Source organism: Neolamprologus multifasciatus, chromosome 4 (assembly GCF_963576455.1).
Source record: "Neolamprologus multifasciatus chromosome 4, fNeoMul1.2, whole genome shotgun sequence".
Classification (NCBI taxonomy): domain Eukaryota; kingdom Metazoa; phylum Chordata; class Actinopteri; order Cichliformes; family Cichlidae; genus Neolamprologus; species Neolamprologus multifasciatus.
Genome location: NC_140442.1, coordinates 12,529,479 through 12,552,928, shown reverse-complemented (window position 1 = coordinate 12,552,928; position 23,450 = coordinate 12,529,479). Strand labels below are relative to the sequence as shown.

The following is a 23,450-nucleotide window of genomic DNA, read 5'->3' as shown; positions in this document are numbered from 1 at the left end:
AGTGTGTAAAGGTTTTCACACTAGATAAATAACAAATTCAGCAGGTCTGGAAAAACACAATGGATTCGCTTAGGATTTAATACTGGTTATACCATGCACAACAAGGGCTTGCAATGACTCACTGTTATACAGGGATATTTTGTAGGTGTAGTTAGTATGGCAACCTTTATTCCATTCGTAGCCATTCTGCTATAATGTAGATAAAATATAAAACATTGCATCCATAGTGAAAGTCAGATTCTGGTTTGTTCTACCTGCTTATAAAGGATTCCTCAATATTAACATAAATAAATAAAAAACAATAATTTTTAAGTTGAGTCATTGGTATGTAGCACAGACTTCTGATTTGCAAGTTTTGTTTAATTTATGTCTATAAACAAACTACACTTAATTCACTGTAACACCTTGTGCAAAATACAGAATTTATTTGCAGATTCTGTTTTAAAAATTAGGAAGCAGGACAGTGTCAGATGAGCTGGCAGGATGCAACTGTTTTTGCTATGTTAGGTCAGCATTTTCTACACAGTACAGAAGACATTAAAGTGTTAGATGTGTTGTTTAGTGTCTTCACACACTGTTTTTGGTCAAATAAGCAAGATCGCATAATACCTCAATTTAAGACTGCAATGCTTTCTAAGAGTGCCTGTGAGTGTGTTCATTTCAGCAGGGTCTTCATAACTCTTATGGAAGAACCTTTGTAACCACCACCAAAGTGGTTCCAGTGATTCAGGTAGTGGAAGAGTTGGTAAAGCTGGTTCCTCTTTGCAAATCCTGGTGCTTGGGGAATCTTGCTGTGGTATGCAGAGTAAAAAGCACTGTTGAAGCCACCAAACATCTCGGCAATACCCAACTCAAACTCAGAGTGGCCGTAGAAGGAAGCAGGATCGAAGATGACTGGGCCGTCTGCACACTCTGCCACGTTTCCTCCCCATAAATCTCCATGTAGGAGAGCGGGGACTATCTCCACATCTTTGAAGAACTGAGGGATCTTCAGCTGGAAATAAGAGACACAACATGCATATTACAATGCTGATACAATCATAATGTCTTGTGCAAAATATGTTTAATTTCAAACAGGATCAAAGGGAGGTTGCACCTGTAACTCAGCCCATAGTTCTCTGGTCTCCCTGTCTCCATACGATTTCTCCACCATGTTAAGCTGGTGCTGTAGCCTCTGCTGGGTGTAGAATGGCACCCAATCACTCTGCCATTGATTGTCCTGGAGAGGTAAGAAAGAGAAAAAACTGGGATGCTGCTGAAATTCACTTTAACATCTTGAAGATTTGGAGACCAAACATTTGCAACGCAACTTAGAGACATCAATACTGTACACCTTCCCCTAGAATGCAGAGACAGTATATAGACACGTATACTTTGGCTTTACCTGTGGCAGATATCCACAGCATGTAGTTACAACGAAGCCAAATTTTTCAACAGCAGCCACATCTGACTGCCCCGCTCCTTTTCCTGCATATATAGCAGTAATATTAATAAACAGTAATCAGAAACATTTTACCTTAAATATGACACAGTTCATTATTATTCATTGGTGTGTGTGTGTGTGTGTGTATTATCCACATTGTGGCATCCTAAAATGAAGTTAAACTGAATTACCCACTGTCTGTTGCTCTTTATTTAATTTTTCCAGTTGTTTCTTGTTGTGAAGATGCAGATCTGCCATCTTCTCTCCTAGCTGTTTTGAGTACCTGCTCATTGTGTTTAAAAATAAAGTATGTCATTGAAAAAAATATTCTGTTCAGTGTTTCTAAAACTAAATTCATCTGCCCAAATTCTGCTTTAAACTGCACTAAAGAAAAATAATGTAGTCAAGATCTCTCTTACTTGCTAAGACTGTTCATGTCCAGATGTTCCATCACAAATACAGAGCCTCCTGTGTCAAGCTCAATCACCTTTATGGGCTTGGGGACTTTCACAGTTTCTGTCTTTACAATAGCCTCCAGACTGGCCATTTCTCCATCAAACATCCGTTTGGCCTGGATAATTTAAAGACAGGACAACACGGTCTGGTAAACACAAGCTTCAGTAAATGTGAATTTTTTGCATTGTTCTCCACTCCACAACATCTACACAAAGTCCACGGACAGTAGTGTGGTGCAGCTGCTGGATCATGTCCTATTCACTTAAGTCCCGAGTTGAACACACGCCGAAAGCCGACCATGAACTGAATGACACAACAGTTAAAGAAAATGAAAAACTAACAACGACAAATACCTCACTCTTGTGATTTATCTTTACAAACACTTTCCCAGTGTCAGTATGATAACTCTGTCCCTCGCTGATGCATCCACCTCCAGCATGACCAGCTGATTTCAGCATGGTTGTCCCCAACTCCTTCTTTAACTTAGCTTCCATGATTATTTATCATCAGTTCCAGGACAGTTACAGCAGGACTAAAACCACCTACGCATCGCAAATGCGGGTATGAAAGTCTTTCTGACAGTTTCCGTTGCGGCAGCCAACCAGGACTTTGTCCCGAAGCAGGAGCTTGTTTTTTTTCCGTTATGTAAATAATGATTGAGTAGTAGCCAATCATAAACAAGTCTGGGTTGATTGATTTCTACTTTGCCCAATAGTTGCAACGTTTGTCCGGTCACGTGAACGTCGCCATGGTGCCAAGTGAGGCTACAGCTATACGCTACGAGTTTAACTATGGTTCTGCGGAAAAACCGGCATGACCAGCAAAGAAATGTGTTTACTCCTCGGAGCGACCGGTGTTGGAAAGACGTTATTGCTCAAACGTCTACAAAATATCCTTTGTGGCCATGCGAATTTCTTTGACGTAAAAGGAAATACTACCAAATAGCTTAATTAGCTAACTAATTTAGCCTATGAGCTTGTGTAGTACTTAAGTTGCTAAGTAATAGACAACCTGGGTTTGTATATCGCCTTTCCCAATTGCCAAATGTCGATACCCAGTGTTATTTTATTTTGCATCGGTATGTGTACAAATTCATTTTCGTAATAAGATCTGTAAGAGAGATTATTATTACAATATTTAAGCTATGGTAGCCCTTATTAGTCCAATAGTTTGGAAATTCACATTACAGCAGAAATTAGTGCTGTACTGTAATGTGAAATTGTCAATGGTCAGAAAGTGGATAATAACAATAATAATTATAATTATATAAAACAATAGGAAACATGTACAAGATAGAAGAAGTATAATTTAAATGTGTGTACATATATGGCGCAGTGATAAAATAAAATAACATCTTTAGATACCTAGAAGCAAAAAAACAGAGCCCCGGATGATGCTAATAGAAGATGGAGTGTTGAAAACAGTTGCACACTGTGATTTATCAGTCCCCAATGTGTGCATGTGTAAGTATACATGTGTTTTACTGCTGCGGCTCTGCTGGATGGAAAGACCTCCAATATTGGTCCTTTACACACCGTGGGTCCAGCAGCCTGACGCTGAAGAAGCTGCTCAGTGCTGTAAGAGTGTCCTGCATGGGGTGGGATGTGTTTAGCTACCATGCTACCTGTCACTTACTACCTTCACTGGGTCAAGAGGGCATCACGTTGGCACTCTTGGTCTACCTGTTTCAATTCTTTTTGTCCCCAGTAGAGATACTGCTGCCCCAACAGACCAACACCATTACAGATAGCTGTTGGAACCGCAGAGTCTTCAGGAGCTTCCCCTGCACTTCAAAAGTCCATGGCATACTTACCAGATACAGCCTGCTCTGTCCTTTTCTGTAAATAGCATTTTTTGATATAGTCCACATTCTCCATTTCGTAAGTGGAGAAGGATATTTGTGCCTGTGGACGTTCACCACCAGCCCTTTGGTTTTTCCAGTATTTATCTGGAGGTAGTTCTTGTTCACGTAGCTATTTCTGTATTTTTCCAGTTGCTTTTATTCTAAAAATTATATTTCAGAGATTGAAAGGGAAGTGATCTGCAACAGCACAAGTTAAACACTATCCTCCAGTTGCCTAGATTACATGCATGGGGCCCATCGCATATAAACTTAGCCCAAATTGGTGGATTATTAATAAACTGTCATCTGAACAGATGACATGATCTCATTTGTGAGGTGACAAGTCAACAGTAGTCTCTCAGCTGTGACATCACCAACCTTACTCATAACAAATATTCAAGTTCTACTTTCATAGCTCATAAAATATTGCCTAAACATTTCAAAATGTTTTTCTTTAAAGCTGATGGCAATGCTGTCTCCAGTCGATTTTCCTATCAGATTTCATTTACAGTTTATCGTACATGGTTTAGATGAATTAGGGACACCACCTTCAACTCTTCCCACAGTAAGTACTAATGGACAGTTCAAAGTCTCTGACACCTTATCCGTGTAATGTCTCCATCTCCAGTCTTCATTCTTTGTAGGTAGGAACCAATCTGACAGATCTAATCGTGAAGAAGAAGAAGGTGACTGTGAGAGAGCTGGGAGGCTGCATGGGCCCTATATGGCCCAGTTACTTCAAAGACTGCTCCTCTGTCATTGTATGATCTTTGTATACATGCTGTTTATATTTGTAATATTCAATATGGGTTTACTAAATTGAAGTACTTGAGTAGATTTCTTTTGTTTACATTTCTCCATAGTTCATGGTGGATTCGGCCAACATTGCTCAGATATCCTCCTCCTGTATCCAGTTGCTGTCAGTACTCTCAGCTGAGCCTCTGAGCAAGGCCTCTGTGCTTATTCTCTTCAACAAGAGGTGACACTCGTAGAATACACATCAGTCTCTATTAGTGTTTTACCATATTGTACAGGATCTCTAGCAGGTTTAATGCAATTTGTATGTAATAAGGAAAGCTAATAATGCCACTAGAAAATTTTTGATTTTCTTTTCCAATTTTATATTTTCCCCCCAGGGACATGCCTTGCACTATGAGCCTTATAGAGATAAAGTCACTGTTCAGGATGGATGACATTGTTGCATCTGCGACTCAGCCAATCACAACACTGGAAGTCAGTGCCAGATCTGGAGAGGGACTTAAAGAGGTGATGAGCTGGCTGGAGTCCGTCACAGTCAAGTGACATACGCTTACTGACTACTTCATTAGGTACACAATTACTCTTTCATGCAAATATCTAATCAGCTAATAACATGGCAGCAACTGAATTAGTTTAAGCATTGAAACATGGTAAAGATGATCTGCTGAACCGAGTTCTCTGGGTTCTCTGGCCTTGTTGTTGTAGATGGTCAGAGGAAAAGGAGACCAGAGGGGCTAAGAACAGGAAACAGGCTATAGTTTGCGCAGGCTAACCAAAGTTAGACGTCAAAGAATTGAAAAATGTTGCCTGGTCCAGTGAGTGTCAGTTTCTCCCGGGAATTTGGATGGTATTGTTACAATTTGGCATAAATAAAATGAAAGTATAGATCCACCCTGCCTTATATCAGAGGATCAGGCTGGTAGTGGTGTAATGGTGTGCCAGATATTTTCTTGGTACCCTGCACCCAGCAGGATAATGCAGTATGTCACAAAGCTCCAGTCATGAACTTGACAATCAGTTCACTGTACTCAAATGGCCTCAAGAGTCACCAGATCTCAATCCAGTGGAGCACTTTCAAAGTCTGGTGCAAACTCACACCATGGTTGTGCATATGACAGATTTGCAGCAAATACATAAGACTGTCAAGTCAGTATGGAACAAAATCCAAGGAATGTTTCTAGCACCTAATAAAGTGGCCAGTGACTGTGTGTGCGTGTGTGTGTGTGTGTGCGTGCATGCGTGACAGTTTCTGTATTTGTATCTTATAATAGTGATACTGTTTATACAAAAAAATGTTCTGCCTTTTGGTCTTTATCAGTTTATATGCTACTCTGTTGAGGTTTTCATGGTGTGTTTCTCGTGTAAGAGGGTTTATCTTTGGTAGCACAAAGACATAACATACATTAGGCAGAGTGAAGAGGACGAAGTGATAGTATAACAGGATCAAATGATTGTCTCATTTGTAAAGGTCTTACTTTCATGCATTTGTTATTCGACGCAGAGTGGGAATCTGGGGTATTCCTGATTGATACTGTCACTTATAAGAGTTCCTGTTTTCTGTTATGGCTGTTTTCCATGGCTGTAAATCACGTGAACTCTGTCTGAAATTTAAAAAAGCTCTTTCACTTCAGATTTAATATAAAAAATGAGTAACAACTCTTATAGAACTTTATGAAGATTTTACAGAATATTTTCTTATGTAAGGCATTCAGTATTTACCTTTGTATATGTTTTTTTCTTAATGAAATTTGGATTTTGTGTATGAACTTTGTTTTCAGTGTATGTGGATGTTATGCTGTTGTTATGTTTTAATTGAGAGGAGCCGTTTTTTGTGTTTCTTTTTTGGCTTATTGTCACTTTTTTCTGTTTATTCTGGTAGTGGTGTAATGTAAGAACAGGTAATATTGCTGACTTCACTACCAGCAGGGGGCGCAAACTGCTTATGAGACAGTGATACTGAGTGGGTTCCTGAGTCATCATGATTTCATGTGACATGTATTGATACCAAGGGAAATGAGTAAATGCAAGTGAATAAACCCATGTGAAGAACTGAGCAGTGTTGTAAATACACTCCTATATTTGGTGAAGTCAGTGGTTTGCAAGCAATGAATAAACTCATATTCATACATTTTCTAAGGTTACTTCATATGAATTATTTGCTCACAGTCCTCCCAAACTATTACTTCATTCGCCACTTGAATTTCATAATAGCAGACTGGTATACGTTGATTTTTCCCCACCAGCTCTGTTCCAGCCATATACCAGTATGATGCAGCACTTCAAGCAGCGAACAGGTAGATGTGCACATACCGAGAATGTGTAATCAGCAGTGACCACCTAAACCTGTAATGCATCTTCCCTCTTACAGCTTAGTTTGTTGACAGCAAAATATTATCAGATCTTTTGTTTCTACGTTGTAGGGTATGACCTTGAAATTGTACTTGACACTTAGTAGTTAGATTTCTTTACAAAAAAAAAAAAAAAAAAAAAAAAGTGTTATCTCTGTTGTAGTCTGTTCATTAAAAGAGGAGCAGGATATGTTGCTGCAGTGAAGAGCAGATTCAGCTTGCGTCTACCTAAAGGTTATTGTGCATTACAAGAATATAAAAACAGCTAAGAATAGGTTTTTCATACAAGTCCATTGGGCTGTAGTTTGGTGTGCAGTTAGAGCAATATTTCAAGAGGACAATTTAGTGAATTTCCATTTTTCTAAAATATTTTTTCCGGTTTAGTTTGTCCTCATAAGAAGGGGTTTTGACTGCTCTGTGCGGCCTGTGATCCCTGAGCACTTGCTGAAGAGAAAGGCAACAAGGGCTCAGGGAGCCTCACTGGCAAGTCCAGTCCAGGATGGGTGGGGTGAGTATGTGACGACGGGATGCTGGCACCCGGATGACTTGTAGGCAGGGGCAAGGAGGCACTGTATGGAAGAGAAGTGGCGTGGGGAGCCGTCGAGGCGGAGCCGGTGCCCATTTGATTTAGACTTAGTTTCGGCTGATCTGTTTGGAATGGATTGCTGGGTGAAGGAGCATTCAGGCCTATGTGAAAAGAAATAAAGAAGAGAAAAAGTCTGCTTTTAACACCTATTCAAAGTTTACTTTTTCTAAAACTGAGCCTTGAACCTGATGAGTCAATGACTGCTTTATGTCTCTCATGACGCTACAGTTTCAAGCACACACTGTTCCCAAAACTCATCTGAGATTTAAAAGGCAGGAGCAAAAAACTTTAATTCTCATTCACAAACCAACTGGAGAGTACAAAAAACAGATACCACCAAGGATAAATGGAAAAATGGAAATATCTAGCACTCTGCACGTGGGGTTTTTACCGAGTCGTTACATGGCAGCGGATTATCACTCGCCTGCATTTACCAGTACATGGCACACACTGGTAAATGATTAACACTGCCAGGTGCTGGTTGTGCTCATCTTATGCACAACCAGCACCTGGCTGATTTAAATACAATGTTTTAACTACTCTGTATGTCCAATAAGAAAGTGCAATGACTGCACCTGCAGTCAATAATACAAAACATACCTGATAAAAACGGGTTCTTGTTCTTGGCTGATGGGTTTGCTGGGATCAAGCTGTCCAAGTTCACCAAGGAAGCTGCCGAAGGGTCCAGGAAGGACTCGGGTGTCCGGCATGTTCGAGAGCTGGGGTCATTCAGGCTTTCTCGAAGACGAGAAAGGTCAAAAAGTTCAGGGCTGTCCTCTCGCCCACTAGCCCCGTTCACCTGACCACCATCCATAGCGTCATCAAACAGATCAGTATCTGTCAGCAGAAAAGTAGAAAGACAAGTAAGACTGCAAGTGGAACCAGCGTACAAAAAGTAGAACAAGAATAGCAGATAGTGTATTGTTTACCAGAGGGACTTAGAGTTCGGGGAGCAGGTTCTGTAGGTGCTGATCTTCCTGAAGGCGCTGTGAACAGATCAGCTCCTGAGGAGGATAAAAACATGACAGAAATGCTATTTAACTTTCTGTGGAACATAGGTAGTTTTTAAGATATCCAGGTGACGTCTTTATTTTAGTTACCCTACTTGTAAGTGAAAACACTCACCTGTATTTGCAGGCAAAGGCCATACAGGACTGAGGCTGGAGACGTTGTCCTGTGGTGGATCCCAGGGGTTGGCTGGAGGTTCCCACGGTGGGGGAGGGCTGTTTGAAGGTGGAGGTACCATCCATGGAGAATCAGCTCTTGGAACGCGGCTGCCTTCTTAATTAACACACAAATTTAAGAGTCTGTTAGCCGGTGAGCAGTTCAAATTATTTTGTAGCTACAAAAAGCAAAGAGTTTCATGTAAAAAAACAACAAAAAAAAAAAAGATTCTTCATCTTCATACGATTCCATCTAAAATAATATACCATGACCAAGCCAACAAGCCAAGGCTCACTGAAAGAGTCCCAATGGTCTGTACCTCCAGCCCCAGCAGCTGCCTGGTGTGAGGCATTATTCCACCGATGGTCACTGGGAGGCAGATCTGTGGGTACTGCGAAAACATCTACCAGGTCCATAAAGGCCGTCTGACCAAATTCATCAAAGAAAAAAAACAAAACCAGAAAAGAAGTTTATATTTCAACATTTCAACATATATTTTGATAGTATTATTGAATGTTTTCATAGTCATATACTACTGTGCTTATGTTTCAAGCTTTCATACCCCGCCTTTTTTCTCCATTTCACGTTTGCTCTCGTCCAGAGCTTTCTGGAGCAGGGACTCATCTCCTTGGCGGCTGAGCTGCTCCTTTGAACAGATGAAAGACACACGTAAGCCTTTATGGGTCACATCACACTATATTTCTCACTCAGTGATGGTGCACAGGAAAAATAGATGGCTTGCATTTTTCCTATGCAACATATGTACACAGTTGGCAGAAACCAGAAAATTCCCTGGCCAAAGAGAGGACAGAAAGCAGAGCATCCCTGTGATCTCTAACAGAGCAGTTCTATTGTGTTACTATATAGGAGTGTAGACAGAGAGGGTAAAAAAGGGGGAGGAAAGAGACAAAGAGAGTGAGACAGGAAGCGGGGGTCCAAAGGTTGCAGAGATAATACAACAAAGTGAACGTTATACAACTTTTTCAAACAAGGCAAAGTAAAGGAAGCAGAAAGTGTGACAATAAGGGACTGTAAAGGTTGTATGGGGGAAAATATCATTAAAAAAAAAAAATACAGAGAGAAAGGATGATTTAGGACAAGTAGCACTGATCATATAATGGCTTATGTTGTAACAGAGGACTGAAATTAAACAGGTAATATTCTCTTGAGCTGTTCAGGAAGCAAGTCTGAATTTACATTATAAATACAGTATTGTGCAAAAGTTTTGACCCACATTTAATTTCCTTATATATCACTGGGATATAAAGAAATAGGCAAAATAGTAATGTATTAATTTATGATTTATTTATTTAAGATGTGGAATAAGATGGCTTGAAATACAGCATATATAGCAGCTTTCTTTCTCTCTTCTTTGGATGTTGGCTGTCTTTACTTCTGTTCTCTGTCAAGATGATCTCACACTGTTACGACAATGTTGAGGTGTGGGCTCTGTGGAGGTTAATTCATGACCAATAGTGTTCCATTGTGTGTTTTTGTTTGCTGGATTTTTCCTGTTTCTTAAGAACATGATAAACCCCGAGACACATTGGCGACTTGTCTGATTTCCTTAAATTTATAATGAACACACCGCACACCATGCTGAGATATGGCGAATTTTAGCTAATGGCTTTTGGGAATCACATTGTTGGTGCAAAATGATTCTTTTTTGCTTGTCAAACCGTGTCATCTTTAGTACTTTTCATAGATTCAACTAAAGAAAATGGGGAAAAAAAAAACTTGATTTTTGTGACAGACTGGAATATACCAATATATGCCAAAATATACCATTTACAATTGCTTCTTTGCTAAGTTGTCTGTGTTTACACAGCACTGATTCATCACTTGATCAAGCTGCTTTTTTTGTTGTTTAAATGATTGTTTTTTTTTAAGCCATGTAACTCTACCAAGAAAAAAAAATCCTTTAATAATGAGTGGAAAAAAACAGTCAATGTCCAAGGAAAGGCTTTGAAAGACCTCCAAAAAGTCTGGAGAATTATGGCTTAAGACAACTTCAAAAAATAAAACAGTTACAAGAAGTCTGGTTCCATAGAAGCCAGAAATGAGGGGGTGGCTCAAGTCTTTTGCACAGCACTGTAATTCACACTGAAGTGACAAGTGTGGTCATCTGCAACTTCATTTTTTATAAATAACTTGTGAAAAATGTCACGACAGTTCTTACTGTATTTCAAAAGTGCTTAGGAAATGGTTCAAGTCCTCTCACCCACTCCCCAGGACACTCTACCTGCTGGTGCTCCTCCTTGCTCAAGCTCAGGGCCAACTGGAGCTGAGTTTCCTCGTCCATATCCAGGGCAGCAGCAGGAGCGCGTTGGACTGGCTATGAAAGTGTAAATCAAGGAGGGATTTACAGTCAGCTTCCATTTTAACAGAAATAAAGTTGGGCATCTTCACAGTACTTCACAAGCAAATTTAACAGGTTTCCCAATCAATGTGAAGGAGCCAGTCCTTTGCCCTTCCCTGACACCACACCAGAAGGTCAGCAGCACCAGGTCAGAGCCTGAGATGTGTGTCTCATACAAGTGTACTCAGAGGAAACAACTTATGGTTAGTATAAGAAAAAAAGGATGAAACCACAGTTGGTTAATTTTTAGAGAAAGTTGCATATTTCTTTGCTGCTCAAAAGTGAGTGAGTGAAGGGGGATAGTTCAGTTGTAGGAAGGAGAGAAAGTGAGTAGGCATGCAGTTGCTTCTGTGAAGGAAAAACACTGGAATGTGATACTGGGTTAAATGTTTAAACCAAGGGACGAAAAAAAAATGCAAAGGTAGCTGCATCCCTCCCAGTATACATGTACCTGGTGGGCCTCCTCTTTGCTGAGGCTCATAGCGATCTGGAGCTGGGTCTGCTCATCGATATCCACTCGAGGAGGTGGCTAGAGTTACACATGAGGGAATTGGAGGAAGGCAAATAAAAAAAAATGGTAAAAAAGCATGCTTGATTTTGCTGTAATGATAGGCTATGCTGGAAAGAAGAGAAACAGATCAAATGCCTTGGATTTCTTATCAAAAATTGCAGCCGATTTGTCTGATTGCTGAAGTGGAAACTGATATGCACTCTAATATATTCCTACAGGAGCTGAAGCAGGAAGTCTCCGAGGGCAAAGCTGCCCTTGGCATGGAGACCGGGGCAGGCTGTGGAAGCTTGAGAGTGGATCAATGCACACATTCTGTCTGGCTTCTCACTCTTTCGCTCCCTCACTCTGCTCGGTCATTGTTGGCTACATCAGAGGTTGAGCTGATGATATCATTTTCTGACAACAGTTCTGGGAAATACACAGTCAGGAGCAACGCTTCACCACTGGGGCAGCTGTTTAATGTTTTACTACAGCATAAAATGTCAATAGCAAAGCGAAGAAGCCTCTTTCTGTCTGGCGCATGTGCCTGTAAGCGTGAAAGGTTTGTGCTCACTGAAAGAGCGAGTGTGTTGTGTGTTTTTGTACCTTTTCACTTTCTTCTCGGCTCATAGCCAGGGCCAGCTGCAGCTGTAGCTCCTCTTCGCCACTGGTTGCTGGCCGTGCTTGTTCCAGGTCTGGAGCTAGTTGAGGAGAGAAAGAGCAGAGGGGAGTGGGTTTTAGGGAGGAATGGGGAGCCATAGGATGAGAGAAACATGAACAGATGGAGGGAGGAAGGGGATGCAAAGCCAAAAAAGAAACACTTTAGGGTGATTTTTAAGGTCACAAACGAGCTGGCACTGTTTTTGCATGTTAATTTTCCATTGCCTGTTGTTAAGGGCCTTTGATCACATTGCTTGCCACAGTCTGCCTGCACTGAGAACAATGGTGTGGCTGTGTGGAGAGTTCGGCTGGTGGTGGGGGAGAGGAATGGATGGATTGGAGTGGGGCCCACCTTATTACCCCGAATCCTCTGGGCCAGTTGGAGGATTCAGGTCCAGATTTGAGAGAAGGAATAGGGAAGGGGGTCGGGGGGAGCTGGCAGCTTACCAGTCTGGGTGCCAGGCTGTGGGTCACAGGGCTAAAAGAGGGAAGCAGGCCACACGCTGGAAAAGCCAGGTCTCGGAAACCAATCTTTTCCACCGCACTGCCCCTCAATATCCCCCGTCTGAGTTGGAATACTTTCGAGCAATTAGCTGCTGACAACCTAGTGACCCCCTCCCACGGTACTAATCATTATCATGGAATCTTCTGGAAATCACCAAAATATCCCCCCGTTTTATAGTTAAAATCAGCTAGAGAGAAACAACAGAGGTGTGTAGGTGTGTGTGTGTGTGTGTGTGGGGGGGGGGGGGGGGGGGTTCTAAATCATCTGGGGTTTCTTTATCCAATTCCTTGCTATGATTTCTGGAATGGATAGGAAAGCCTCCTTCAAATAAACCATGCTATTTTTATAGTATCTCTGAACCACAGAACCAGAGCTAGGAATTGGACACTGGCCGTGTGCTTCCGTTGGCACTCATTCTTGCTCAGAAAAGTATGCTAGTAATTTGTATTAGGTGGAAAATCTGTTGGACAAAAAAAAAGAAAAAAGGAAAATACAGTCATATACTGTCTTGCGGGTATACAGTATTTACTTTGCCCTCATGAAGCAAGCCACAGACATGAAAAGATAAAGAGAAACATCTGCCCTTGAGACACCACAAGGGCAAAAGTTACTAACAGCCTTTTTAAACAACATTCCCCACAAAGACCACACATTTGCCAAAGTATAGTACAGACCAGTAACACCACATTTATAAATGATGCATTTAGCTTTCCAGTTAGAGTTGTCACTTGTAGCTGATGAAGTCAGTGATACCATCTCTCATCAGTCGCACACTGAAAATTTCAGTCTTATATCATCAACCCATCTAATGACCTAAACACTTAAGTGGTAGATGACAGAGTATCACCTCAAGCAAACATGCTGTAAACATGTAAGTGAAACAAGCACACATTGGGCCTCTTCTCTGTCATAAATCCAGTTTAGCTGCCAGACAAGAGGAATCAAAGGAATGCAGATGCCCAGCAGTGTGAAGAGAGCAAAACTGAAATGAAACCGCAGTCAGTTTATGCATATCAAGGCTCGGAAAGGTGGAGTGTGAGTATTAAAATAGCGTCAATGTAAGTGTTCAATTACAGGTGAGAACTAATAGTGTTTTCGAAACTACCTTGAAAACAGGTTTTGATTTACTTCATCACACATAAGAATTCAGGGAACTTATCAGATGAACTCATGACCATGTTAACTTGTGAATTGCCATGTGAGTGATTCAGAAAAATGACAGCTCCCGTGCAAAAGGAAATATTCAAGTACTCAACACTGTGTGCTTTAAATAATGTAATATATAATCTGTAGTTACACAACAGCCCCTGCTACTCACAGCGGAAGGAGGAAGGAGAGCTTCTGCACCTGCCGCCCTCATCACTCGGGTATCCTGGGTAAGGAGGAGGTAAGGGACTCGAACCTAAGCTACTTGTGACCCCTGTCATGCGTGTTTTGGTCTTCAGTGCCTGGGTTCGCTCCTTCTTTAGCTTTTCTTCATCCCTCAACAGAGCCACCAACTGTTTAGCCTTTTCCCTCACATTGAGACCCTGGTCACGTCCATCTCGATCTAAGTACTGGAAGTCTCTCAGTGTCTGAATGCTGTATATGTTGTCCCGGCAATCCCTGGCTACGCGCTCAGACCCTGTTTTGATTAAATAGTCCAGTAGCGTGAGCGCCTTGTAAACATGCCTCCAGTTTTTGCCGTGATCATTGAGCCTCTTCCAGACCATACCCATAACCTCGGCGAAAGCCACAACATTGAAGGTCAGATCTGCAATTTCAGCCATGAGCGAGCTGGAGGGTCCCCAGGGGTCGTTGGAGGTGGCCTCTCTAACTTTTATCTCGGCCTCGGTGTAGTTGTTGACCATGTTTTTCATTTGGCGGCGGATCGATGATGTCTGCATGATGGCAGCGGTGTTTAACAGGTAGAGGAAGAAAATCTAGCAGCAGCAGGCCAGCCCACTGTGTTGCTTCAAAGGAAAACGGCTTGTTCAGCTTGTTCAGAAAAATGCAGTTAAAGTGAAGGCCTAAAGGTGACTTCAGCTGTGTCCACAAGTGTGTGTGCTCCTTCTGGAAGAACAAAAACATGATTTAAGCATATGCATATGTAAAATAAGTATTTAACATAACTTGTCGGCTTTATAACTCCTTATACATCATCTTCTGTCTGCAATTATCAGCAGCATTAGTGAGCTCGCCTAGCTCTCATGTTTTCCCACCCATTATTAGTGTTTGGAAGGAGAGAAATAACTCCACGCCTCTGAGCAAAGTGAAAAAAAACACCTGATCTCGGTTTTCCCCGAATTTACTTGAAGACATGGGCGATGGCTTAAGGCATGCAGTGCACTGTTCCTAAGCGGGAAGCCACCAGCTTGACAAATATTTGCTATATCTTATTTCATTTGTCACTTTTGCTGCTAATAAAAGCACAGTTTTGTGTTATACCAAACTCACTGTATCTGGGACTACTGTTTAATCTGCAGGTGTTGGGCATTATGAGAAAAGGGAGGGGCTCCACCTCCCCTGCTGGTCTGACCTGGTTACATCATCATGACAGCGGTGGTGGGCCTCCCATAACTAACGAAACACCCAGTGTCCTGTACATGTAAGCATATGTCTATCTGCCTGAATCACCAAAATGTTTTTCTGCAGCAGTTACAGAAAATTATGCCTTAGAGTACATGTCACTTTGTCCTGAACTTTGGATTGCTTTGTCTTACATAGTCAGGGGAATCATAAGCTAACTGATAAGCTTCCTCTCCCCCACATAAAGGAGTACAAAGATGAGTGACAGCCCAATCACATCAGTAGGACGTACCAAAAAAAAAGAGAAAGTAAAACAGCAAAAATTACGCTTGAAAATCTATTGTGTTACACGAAATATGAGCACACTGCTACTTTTGTCTCTCAAAAGATTTAGCTGTACCTTTGACTGTACCAGGATAAGAGGGAGTGAGTGAGTCTATTTCTGGTTCAAAGAACAGCAGGTTCAGTGATCAATGCAGGCCCGATTCACTGCTTAGGCCCTTCTTGAAACTACATAGCTGTGCCCAGAAAATAAGAGAAAATGCGTCCTTCCTGTAACTTTCTGTCAGTGGAAGTCAGTTTAAAGGAAAAGGTGGTTTTATGAGGGCTAGCAGAGGAGAAATGTTTAACAGAAGTCAGTTAAAGTCTCTCTGGACATATTTCTGCCTCTGTTAATGTGGCAAAATGAAGACGATAAATTATTTTTAAGTCAAATTTTGGCATCTCGATTTCGTTAATTATCATAAAGCTCAAAGTACAGCCAGGAAGAGAGGCAGGCCCAAAACATTAACACACACAAAAACACAACTGATTTTCCATTTCTGACCTTGACTTGACCATTTTCAAATTTGGAAGATTTAAACAATTAAAAAAGAAAGAAAGAAAAAAAAAGTCCTGCTTAAATTAAAAGAACGCGATCTATCTGCACTTATAGGACGCAACCCCCCGCCCCAAATAAAACTGCTCCCAGATCGGGCCTACATACCCGCCCAGGTATTCTTCACTGCGGGCTACAACCGTGAGAAAAATCACTGACCCGCTGGGGGAAAGCGCGGCTCTTTTCCTGACATGCTCTTTCTGTCCCAAACTAGGAAGACCGGGGCCATTATTGCGTCAAATGCGATGATCGGGTAGGTGAAGTATGTGACCGTGACTCAGCCTTGTTTCCGAGTTTAAAAGTTAAAACCCCGATAAAACGAAAAGAAACCACGAAAAACATAAAGATCACCTCCACCGCGTCCACTTTCCCTCTTACCTTCATGTCATAGCGCGTCAGTGTGGTCCCAACTTGGGGAAGCTTTGGGTAGAATAAGAAACGCCTCCGCCTCTCGGCATATCCCGTAGCTGTCGCACAGAGAAGAACTAGTGGAGAAAGATATTTAAAGCCCAAAGCAGTCAGCGAGAAGCGCACGGACTGTGTAAGAATCCCAAACTACGGCGCGGAGGCGGAAGCTGCTGTTTAGTTTGTTATCAAACTAAGTTGTGTGTGCTTATCACAAATCCAGGCACTGAGCCTGCAGATGGCACAGCCCCCTATAAACACGCGAACACACACAGTAAAAATGGATGGATGGAGAGAAGGGGAGGGAGGGAGGCCTGCTCGGTGCATGCAGAGTCAGACTTAACTCTTTCACTGCCTGATGGAAAATCATCGTAACTGAAGCAGGTGATCACAGCACATGCTGAGGAATCTCTCTTTTTCTCTGCCACAAACATTCACAAGCTTAAAACAACTAGAACTGTGTGTTATTTGCGAGTGGTGCAAACACACAGCTAGATCGATGTACAATTTTGTACTGTGAGATAAGAACAAATAATCTAAGCCAGGCACAGATCTTTTCACAGAAAGTCGGCGCTGCAACACTTTTTGAGTGAGCATGCTCTCCCAGGGGGAGTGTACAAAGAACTACACTTCCTTCCCACCAGCTTCTTCCATGCATTTCCGCTCTTTACTTATTTATTACCACTAATGGGTTCTTGTCTGAACTCCCATCCTTGTGCATTAAGACCTCAATCTGCTCTGTATTCACTCTGGCTTGGACTCAGACAAATGCACAGTGTAATCTGAGGGTGTCTGTATGAACATACAGTGAGTGCAAAATGATTATCTAACTAAAGGGAGAAGCTGCTGGAGAGAGTGCAGCGGGTCTTGTGGTTGAGCAGGATATACAGGAAATACCAGCTCAACCTTGTAACAACAAAACCACTCCTGAAGACAACTGAAGGGCAAAGTGCACAGGAATTAAAATGTCATCAAGCGATATGACGTATGATTTGGGGGTTAAAAATAATATATATATCTGAAATAAGTGTGTACTGCCCGGCCCTGTGTGTAGGAATGTACTATGGCTTGCTGCAGCCGCCCTGTTCACTTTCACTGATCCAGTCAGTCAAGCTCATTTCATATACCTCTTTCAGCCCTCCTCCTCTCTGTCTTTATTTCTCCTCAAAACAGATGCCTGAACATTCTTTGTTCCCCAACAAAGGCGTGATGAGGTCAGGACAGGGGGGACATGCAGGCGAGGGCTGGGAAAACAGAGGGGGAGGAGAGAGGACGGCCAATGATGACGTCATGCAAGAAAGGCAATCAGACTTCAAGTGTGTGTGCACATGTGTTACTTCTGGAGACATTAATCTATTAACACAGTCTTATACCTCCTGGGGACACCTCCATTACAGTGAGTGTGTATAATGTAAATTACTACCCTGAAAGGAAGACTTAGATTATGGTGGTTATAGTTATAGTAAGTCTCAGGGATATTAGCATCCTATTTCATCAAAAAAAAAGCTGGATTTTTAAAAAACTGTATAGTGTAATAATGCAAAGAATTTAAATATAATTTAACCATAAAGTTTATTAAAACTGTTACAGACATGATTAAAACTAAGAATTTGGCACACAAGCCTAATTCCCAAAAGTTACCAGACTCTGTAAAACGTAAATAAATACAGAATAAACACATATTTTATTCACAGTAGAACATAGAACACATAACAAATGTACAATTATAAGAACAATATTAGCTCCACTTTGAATTTCATGGCAGTCTTTTGGGAGAGGAATGTTGTTCCATTCTTGTCCGACAGCCCAGTCTTGTTTCTGTATTTTATGTTACAAAGACGGCAGTGTGTCCCAGTGATGTTCACATATGGCTTCTTCTTTGAGCTTGTTGCAGATTGGTGATCCTCCGCCCATCTTCAGCTCTGAGAAATTGCCTCTCTAAGATATTCTTTTTATATCCAATCATGTTACTGATCTGCTGCCAGTTAATCTCATTAGTTGAAAAATGTTCCTCAAACTGTTTCTTTTTAATATCACTTACTTTTACAGCCTTTTTGTTGCACTGATCACAACTTTTTGAGAGATGTTGCTGCTATTAAACTCTAAATGAGCTCAAAGTTTCACAAAAAAGTCAAATGTCTTTATAGTTTAAACATTTATATGTGTTCTATTATATTGTGAATAAAATGTGGGTTTATGAGATTTGCAAATCATTGTATTCTGTTTTTATTGACAGCATATTTAAAAGTATTTGAAAAAAATATATGCTTAATTTAATTCAGTACCAGCAACATATTTTTTTAAAAAAAAGCTGGGTGCTGTGACATCAGAGCTAAAGAAGAGAGCCTTGTTTTCAGTGCACAGTTCTAAGGTTACATCTGTGATCATGTGCGTTGCTGCAAACAGCATGGGTAACTTGCTCATTTGTGAAAGGTCCATTAAACGATAATAATAAACAATTTGAATAGGTTTTGGAGCAACATATGCTGTCTCTCAAGGAACGTTGTTTTTTCAGGGAAAGCCTTGCTTATTTGAGCATGACAACACCAAACTACATTTAGCATGTAGTAAAAGAGTCAGCAATCTGTGGCATCCAGACCAGACCAATCACAAAAGGAACACACCAGGGAGGATAAGACACTCTGACAAAGGAGGGCTCAGACTGTTGTTTAGGTAAACTGCTACATCAAGCAAAGAATGCTAAAAACAACAGCTAAAATAAGAGGTCATGCAAGACAAAGGAGCAGGGTTGAAAATGGGTGTAATGTCCTGTAATGTGTATGAATGGGAATAATAATTTACTTTTAGTTAATTGCTGCTGCAACAAAAGCATGTGCATAATCATAATCAATTCCTTTCCACTGGTTAATCAACTAACTTCATCTGTTTGTCTCTGGTGCCCTCTAGGGGCAGTGTTTCTGTCTCCCTCTTATGTCCTGAAAACAAAAAAAAAATCTGCAAATTTTGCACAATGCGAATCTCAAGTATATGCTCTGATCAAAACCAAAGATGCACTAAAATACGTGGATTTGTGTTTCTGCTCACTTTATTAAGCTCACTGTTATTTTTAATGGAAAATTTTACAATATAAATTCAAAAAACGCAAACTAGCTCAAATATTCACGAGCTCTCTCAGGCTTTTGCACCCCATTAGTATTTCTAAAAGTATATCAGTGTTCCATTATGTACTGCTGATAGCACCTATTTAGGAACCAACCATCTACTCGTACATTATTAGCTACTATGGCTGCTTATATTACATTATTCATCACAACATGGTTTTCAGCTGTAGCACTAAAGTGCACTTTTAGAGTGAGACTGCAATCTCCATGGCGATCAGCTAGTCTTGTATATATAACAGCATGTTTTTCAGGTTCAAGAAAGAAACCATTATGTGGGCTGTCCATTCAAAGTGTCCTTGGATTTTGAGAATAGTCTGATGGAGGGAAAAAGGCTTTGTATCATGTTCTGATTTCTGCACTGAGCTCACAAATGATTTGGTGTGCTCCAGTGATACACCTTCTCTCTAAAACATCAGCATATCTCTCCTCCAGAAATACAAATTTGATTTATATGTTAGTGTACCGTGGAAGAATAACATCAGCTTTCTGACGCCGGAGGTTCTGCAGAGGACTCATCGCCAGGTCATCTATGATTCATAAAGCAAAGAGTTGCTCTGTTTCAAGCTTCAACACTCGAAAAAGTCGTGAGCAATTCAGAAAATAAAGGGGCTTCCAGAGTATGCAATCACAGTTCAGGAATAATAAAATCCGTCATGCACAGATTTATGTCGGGCGGTGCAGGGATGTGTTGTTAAGTGGGATTTGTTATGAAAACACTGTGGAAATGTTAAATAACAGATATAAATACATATACGGCAAATGGCTAATGTCTCCGTGACAGCGTTTCAGGAAAAGAGGATAAACAAAATTAATTTGCGCTCGCACGTCACACCTCCAATGTCCATGATATGGGCAATTATCTGTACTCTGTCTACGAAACATTTACCCAGAATTAGATAGGAAGCACCTGCAGGTCAAGTGCTAAAAATAGAAGCGTGCCAGAACAGATCAGAGTGTTTCGTGCCCCCCCACCAGAACAAAGTAAGATCGTAATTTAAAACAATCCGGATAACTTTCAGAAACCTGCAATGCACCAACTGAAAAAGTCTATTTCTAGACCAATCTAGCACGTTTGTCTTCCTCCAAATGAATATTTTTCACAAGCGGGGGCCGCGGGGGGCTCCGTGCTTCTATAAAAGGAATGTATTTTGAATGAGCCTGCTGACGCAGAAACTGTGGGTGTATAAGAGATGACACTCGGCTCTGTTTCGCTGGACACATGGGAAAGCAACTGGGTTGGTGAGGTTGTGATTGCCTCTCGGTGACTGGAGACTCTTGAAAGAGCACAAGAGATGAACGCAACTGAGAAGTTTTATCTTCCCGTTGATGGCATTCTCGAAATGTTGAACTCTCTCACCGGGCATCTACAATCAAGCATTACGCATCCAGATCTTCAGAGCACCTCACTCGGTCCAGTGCTCCAGCACCCCAAAGTCTCAAACATAGCGACAGGCATGGGGCTCGTCAAAAAGGTTAAGGGGCGCTGGAGACAGCAGGATACGAGGATAGTTGAGAGTAGATCCTCAAGTTCTGGCAATCGGCAAGTGTCGGCTGATCGACTCCCGAAGAGGTCCGTGGACCTGCTGGAGTTGCGTTTGACCAAGCCCAGAAATTGTCATAGAGTAGTTGTGCTTGGTGCGCCCAGAGTGGGTAAAACAAACATTCTCCGGCGGTTCATGGGGAAAGATTTTGAGGAGAGCTATGAGCCCACAATCGAAGACTTCCACAGAAAGCTGTTCCACATAGGAGGAGAGGCATACCAGGTCGATCTTCTGGATGCGGCAAGTGAGAGGGACTTCCCTGCCAAACGCAGACTATCCATCCTGACAGGTTAGGAATCAGTGCTGTATTAAATTTGTTTTTAAGGGATGTCGTTTTTTTATCTTTTGAAAATGAATGCTACCTTAATTTACATCTGATGTTCTTTGTCTCTCCAGGTGACATTTTTCTGCTCGTCTTCAGTTTGGATGACAGAGAATCTCTGAGTGAAGCCTGTGAGCTGCTCAGCGAAATCAAAGCTGCTAAGGCAAAGCTGCTGAAATTAAAACAGCCAATGAGAGTGCCGGTCATTGTATGCGGCAATAAAGGGGACTTAGACTCAGAGAGAGACGTGAGACGGCCAGACGTGGGGAAAATCCTCGGCGAAGATATCCCATTCTTCGAAACCTCTGCTAAAACCGGCACCGGGCTGGACGCGATGTTCAGAGCCCTTGCCTCTCTGGGTGGACTACCTCACGAGACCAGTCCATCGCGACATCAGGTCATACCCATCCTCACCTATCGGTCGCTGTACGTCGGCCAGCGAGGCAGGAGGGGTAGCCGTACGCGTGTACTCTCTGCGCCCTGTGCCGCAGTGGACCCTCTGGCGCGCCGCCCGAGCTTCAACAGCGACCTGCAACTCGTGCTTGGATCAAGCACCAAACACAACAAACCCGAGAAGTGTCAGATTCAATGAATCGTGAGACTTCTCGACAAACAAATTGTAGTAGTACGCTGCAATATGGTATACGTAAAGAGTTATACTCTGTAGCACCTGGCTGGACCAGTGCATTCTTATCGTGTTTTTTTGTATATACTTATTCTATAACCCTGTAATAAAAGCTGAATATTTCCAACTATCTTGCGTGTTTTGTGTCCTTGTTTTCCATCATTCCGTTTGTTACAAAACATTTAAGAATCTCTTCACAAAGAGACGGGCACGGCCAGATTACGCACACTGACGTAAGCAGTCAATTCTCTTCGAGTGATGATGCAAAAACCTCGCGTGTGGGAGGGAGTTCAGAGCCATGGGTGGATGATTCAAACGCAGACCTTCAACATCTTCCAGTATCTGTTGTCAGTCTCGAGAGTTTTTGCACGGTTTGTTTAGAACGCCCACGGCTTAGTGAATGGCTTTAAGTACAGAGGTGCTACAATGCCTATTAATCAGCCGCGGTGGTGTACGCGCGCGTGTGTCACCATGGCAGTTGGAGGAAACAATGAGTGATAGCGCATGATTTATTAAAGAGGGGAAGGTGGGCGAAAGGAGAGAGACTGAGTGAGATCAGCACCATGGAGAGAGCACAACGATTATTCAACTCGGCATTTAATATTACTGACACTGACAAGAAGTTCAGCATATTTGCTTAAAATAAACCTCTCTAAAAACTGAAGTGGATCAATAAAACCCACTTTAGAAAGCTAAACTAAAAGTCACGATGAAATAAAAACACAAGCTCCTGACAAATTTGTCTGGTACAGTCACAAATGAGAATCAGAATGGGAAAGAAAGGGGATTTAAGTAACTCTGATTACAGTGAACCCATCTTCTAATGGCTGCTAAGGCTTTAATCATCTCAAACTGGTGCTCAACATGCCTCCACGGTCACCAGATTTCAATCTACAAACAAGGTTTAAAAGGTGCCGATGTACCCGCGTGTACTTTTTAAGTGACAGGGCACTAGCTGGGTTTTCAATACACAGTTGAATCATAAAGATCTGTATTTCCAGACCTAGTTCATGGAAAAATAATAATGTCTGAATATGTCTCATGACAGTAAAGTTCCTTGAGATGAGACTCATTCCTTTTAAATGGACTAAATATTTATTATTTATTCTCTCATGAGGGGGAGTTTTATTGTATGCACAACACAAATGTCTCACTTCTCTCCAGGAGAACCACATTTCAAAGCTCTTTTTAGGCAAACTCGACAGTGATTACGAAATTTAGAGACTTACAAGTGAGCTGGGATCAGTTTAAAGCTATAGATATCTAGATATCCCTTTACTCACCAGGAAATTAATGTTCATCCATCTGGTATGATTTCCAGGGATTTGATAAGACATGCAGCACCTGCAGTGATATCAATAAAGTCCGAGAACAAAATGATTGCTTACTCGGAGGCTTTTCTTGGTACAATATAATTTGTTCACCCTCTAAAACCTCCTGCTCACCGTGTACATTTG

General features: G+C 41.6%; 4 protein-coding genes and 1 long non-coding RNA gene across 11 annotated transcripts; 3 read left to right on the top strand and 2 right to left on the bottom strand.

The window, feature by feature from the left end:
- Positions 1-60: 60 nt before the first annotated feature.
- fn3krp (fructosamine 3 kinase related protein) lies at positions 61-2,594 on the bottom strand. 2 transcript variants are annotated; one of them, XM_085155976.1, is made up of 6 exons: positions 2,233-2,594; positions 1,843-1,994; positions 1,615-1,706; positions 1,385-1,467; positions 1,097-1,219; positions 61-994 (listed from the first exon to the last, which is right to left on the bottom strand). In XM_085155976.1, exons 1-6 carry the CDS (start codon positions 2,371-2,373, stop codon positions 656-658), a joined length of 930 nt encoding a protein of 309 aa, XP_085012102.1. In that variant the 5' UTR covers positions 2,374-2,594; the 3' UTR covers positions 61-655. The 2 variants fall into 2 exon arrangements, with proteins under 2 accessions (XP_085012102.1, XP_085012103.1); XM_085155977.1 differs by having other exon boundaries at positions 1,615-1,709; positions 2,233-2,505.
- On the top strand, positions 2,585-8,697 carry arl16 (ADP-ribosylation factor-like 16). 2 transcript variants are annotated; one of them, XM_085155985.1, is made up of 6 exons: positions 2,585-2,769; positions 4,233-4,287; positions 4,367-4,483; positions 4,586-4,701; positions 4,859-5,050; positions 8,553-8,697. In XM_085155985.1, exons 1-5 carry the CDS (start codon positions 2,693-2,695, stop codon positions 5,022-5,024), a joined length of 531 nt encoding a protein of 176 aa, XP_085012111.1. In that variant the 5' UTR covers positions 2,585-2,692; the 3' UTR covers positions 5,025-5,050; positions 8,553-8,697. The 2 variants fall into 2 exon arrangements, with proteins under 2 accessions (XP_085012111.1, XP_085012110.1); XM_085155984.1 differs by having other exon boundaries at positions 2,586-2,769; positions 5,187-8,697.
- epn3a (epsin 3a) lies at positions 6,954-16,633 on the bottom strand. Of its 5 annotated transcripts, none has more exons than XM_085155966.1 (11): positions 16,357-16,633; positions 13,912-14,645; positions 12,035-12,129; positions 11,390-11,467; positions 10,822-10,914; positions 9,142-9,225; positions 8,875-9,004; positions 8,541-8,693; positions 8,345-8,419; positions 8,016-8,252; positions 6,954-7,516 (listed from the first exon to the last, which is right to left on the bottom strand). In XM_085155966.1, the coding sequence occupies exons 2-11, from the start codon at positions 14,477-14,479 to the stop codon at positions 7,221-7,223; spliced, it is 1,809 nt and encodes a 602-aa protein (XP_085012092.1). In that variant the 5' UTR covers positions 14,480-14,645; positions 16,357-16,633; the 3' UTR covers positions 6,954-7,220. The 5 variants fall into 5 exon arrangements, with proteins under 5 accessions (XP_085012092.1, XP_085012094.1, XP_085012091.1 ...); XM_085155968.1 differs by having other exon boundaries at positions 8,899-9,004; XM_085155965.1 differs by having other exon boundaries at positions 8,541-8,696; positions 16,357-16,632.
- LOC146519949 (uncharacterized) lies at positions 9,162-11,300 on the top strand. The gene is made up of 2 exons (XR_014873597.1): positions 9,162-9,248; positions 10,812-11,300. It is a non-coding gene; the product is annotated as an uncharacterized LOC146519949 (long non-coding RNA).
- Positions 16,634-16,656: 23 nt separating the features above from the next.
- Positions 16,657-23,367, top strand: rasd2a (RASD family member 2a). The gene is made up of 2 exons (XM_085155978.1): positions 16,657-21,335; positions 21,443-23,367. Exons 1-2 carry the CDS (start codon positions 20,798-20,800, stop codon positions 21,958-21,960), a joined length of 1,056 nt encoding a protein of 351 aa, XP_085012104.1. The 5' UTR covers positions 16,657-20,797; the 3' UTR covers positions 21,961-23,367.
- The last annotated feature ends 83 nt before the right edge of the window (positions 23,368-23,450 follow it).

Coding starts and splice junctions, on each gene's coding strand:
- arl16 (XM_085155985.1), top strand. CDS start 2,693: ATGACCAGCAAAGAAATGTGTTTACTCCTCGGAGCGACCGGTGTTGGA. Junction 2,770..4,232: donor TTGCTCAAACGTCTACAAAA/TATCCTTTGTGG, acceptor ATTTCATTTACA/GTTTATCGTACATGGTTTAG. Junction 4,288..4,366: donor CACCTTCAACTCTTCCCACA/GTAAGTACTAAT, acceptor CATTCTTTGTAG/GTAGGAACCAATCTGACAGA.
- fn3krp (XM_085155977.1), bottom strand. CDS start 2,373: ATGGAAGCTAAGTTAAAGAAGGAGTTGGGGACAACCATGCTGAAATCA. Junction 1,710..1,842: donor GACATGAACAGTCTTAGCAA/GTAAGAGAGATC, acceptor AAACACAATGAG/CAGGTACTCAAAACAGCTAG. Junction 995..1,096: donor AACTATGGGCTGAGTTACAG/GTGCAACCTCCC, acceptor TCTTATTTCCAG/CTGAAGATCCCTCAGTTCTT.
- rasd2a (XM_085155978.1), top strand. CDS start 20,798: ATGAACGCAACTGAGAAGTTTTATCTTCCCGTTGATGGCATTCTCGAA. Junction 21,336..21,442: donor CAGACTATCCATCCTGACAG/GTTAGGAATCAG, acceptor TTGTCTCTCCAG/GTGACATTTTTCTGCTCGTC.
- epn3a (XM_085155965.1), bottom strand. CDS start 14,479: ATGCAGACATCATCGATCCGCCGCCAAATGAAAAACATGGTCAACAAC. Junction 12,130..13,911: donor CTCTCCTTCCTCCTTCCGCT/GTGAGTAGCAGG, acceptor CTCCTCAACTAG/CTCCAGACCTGGAACAAGCA. Junction 11,468..12,034: donor GCCGAGAAGAAAGTGAAAAG/GTACAAAAACAC, acceptor GTGTAACTCTAG/CCACCTCCTCGAGTGGATAT.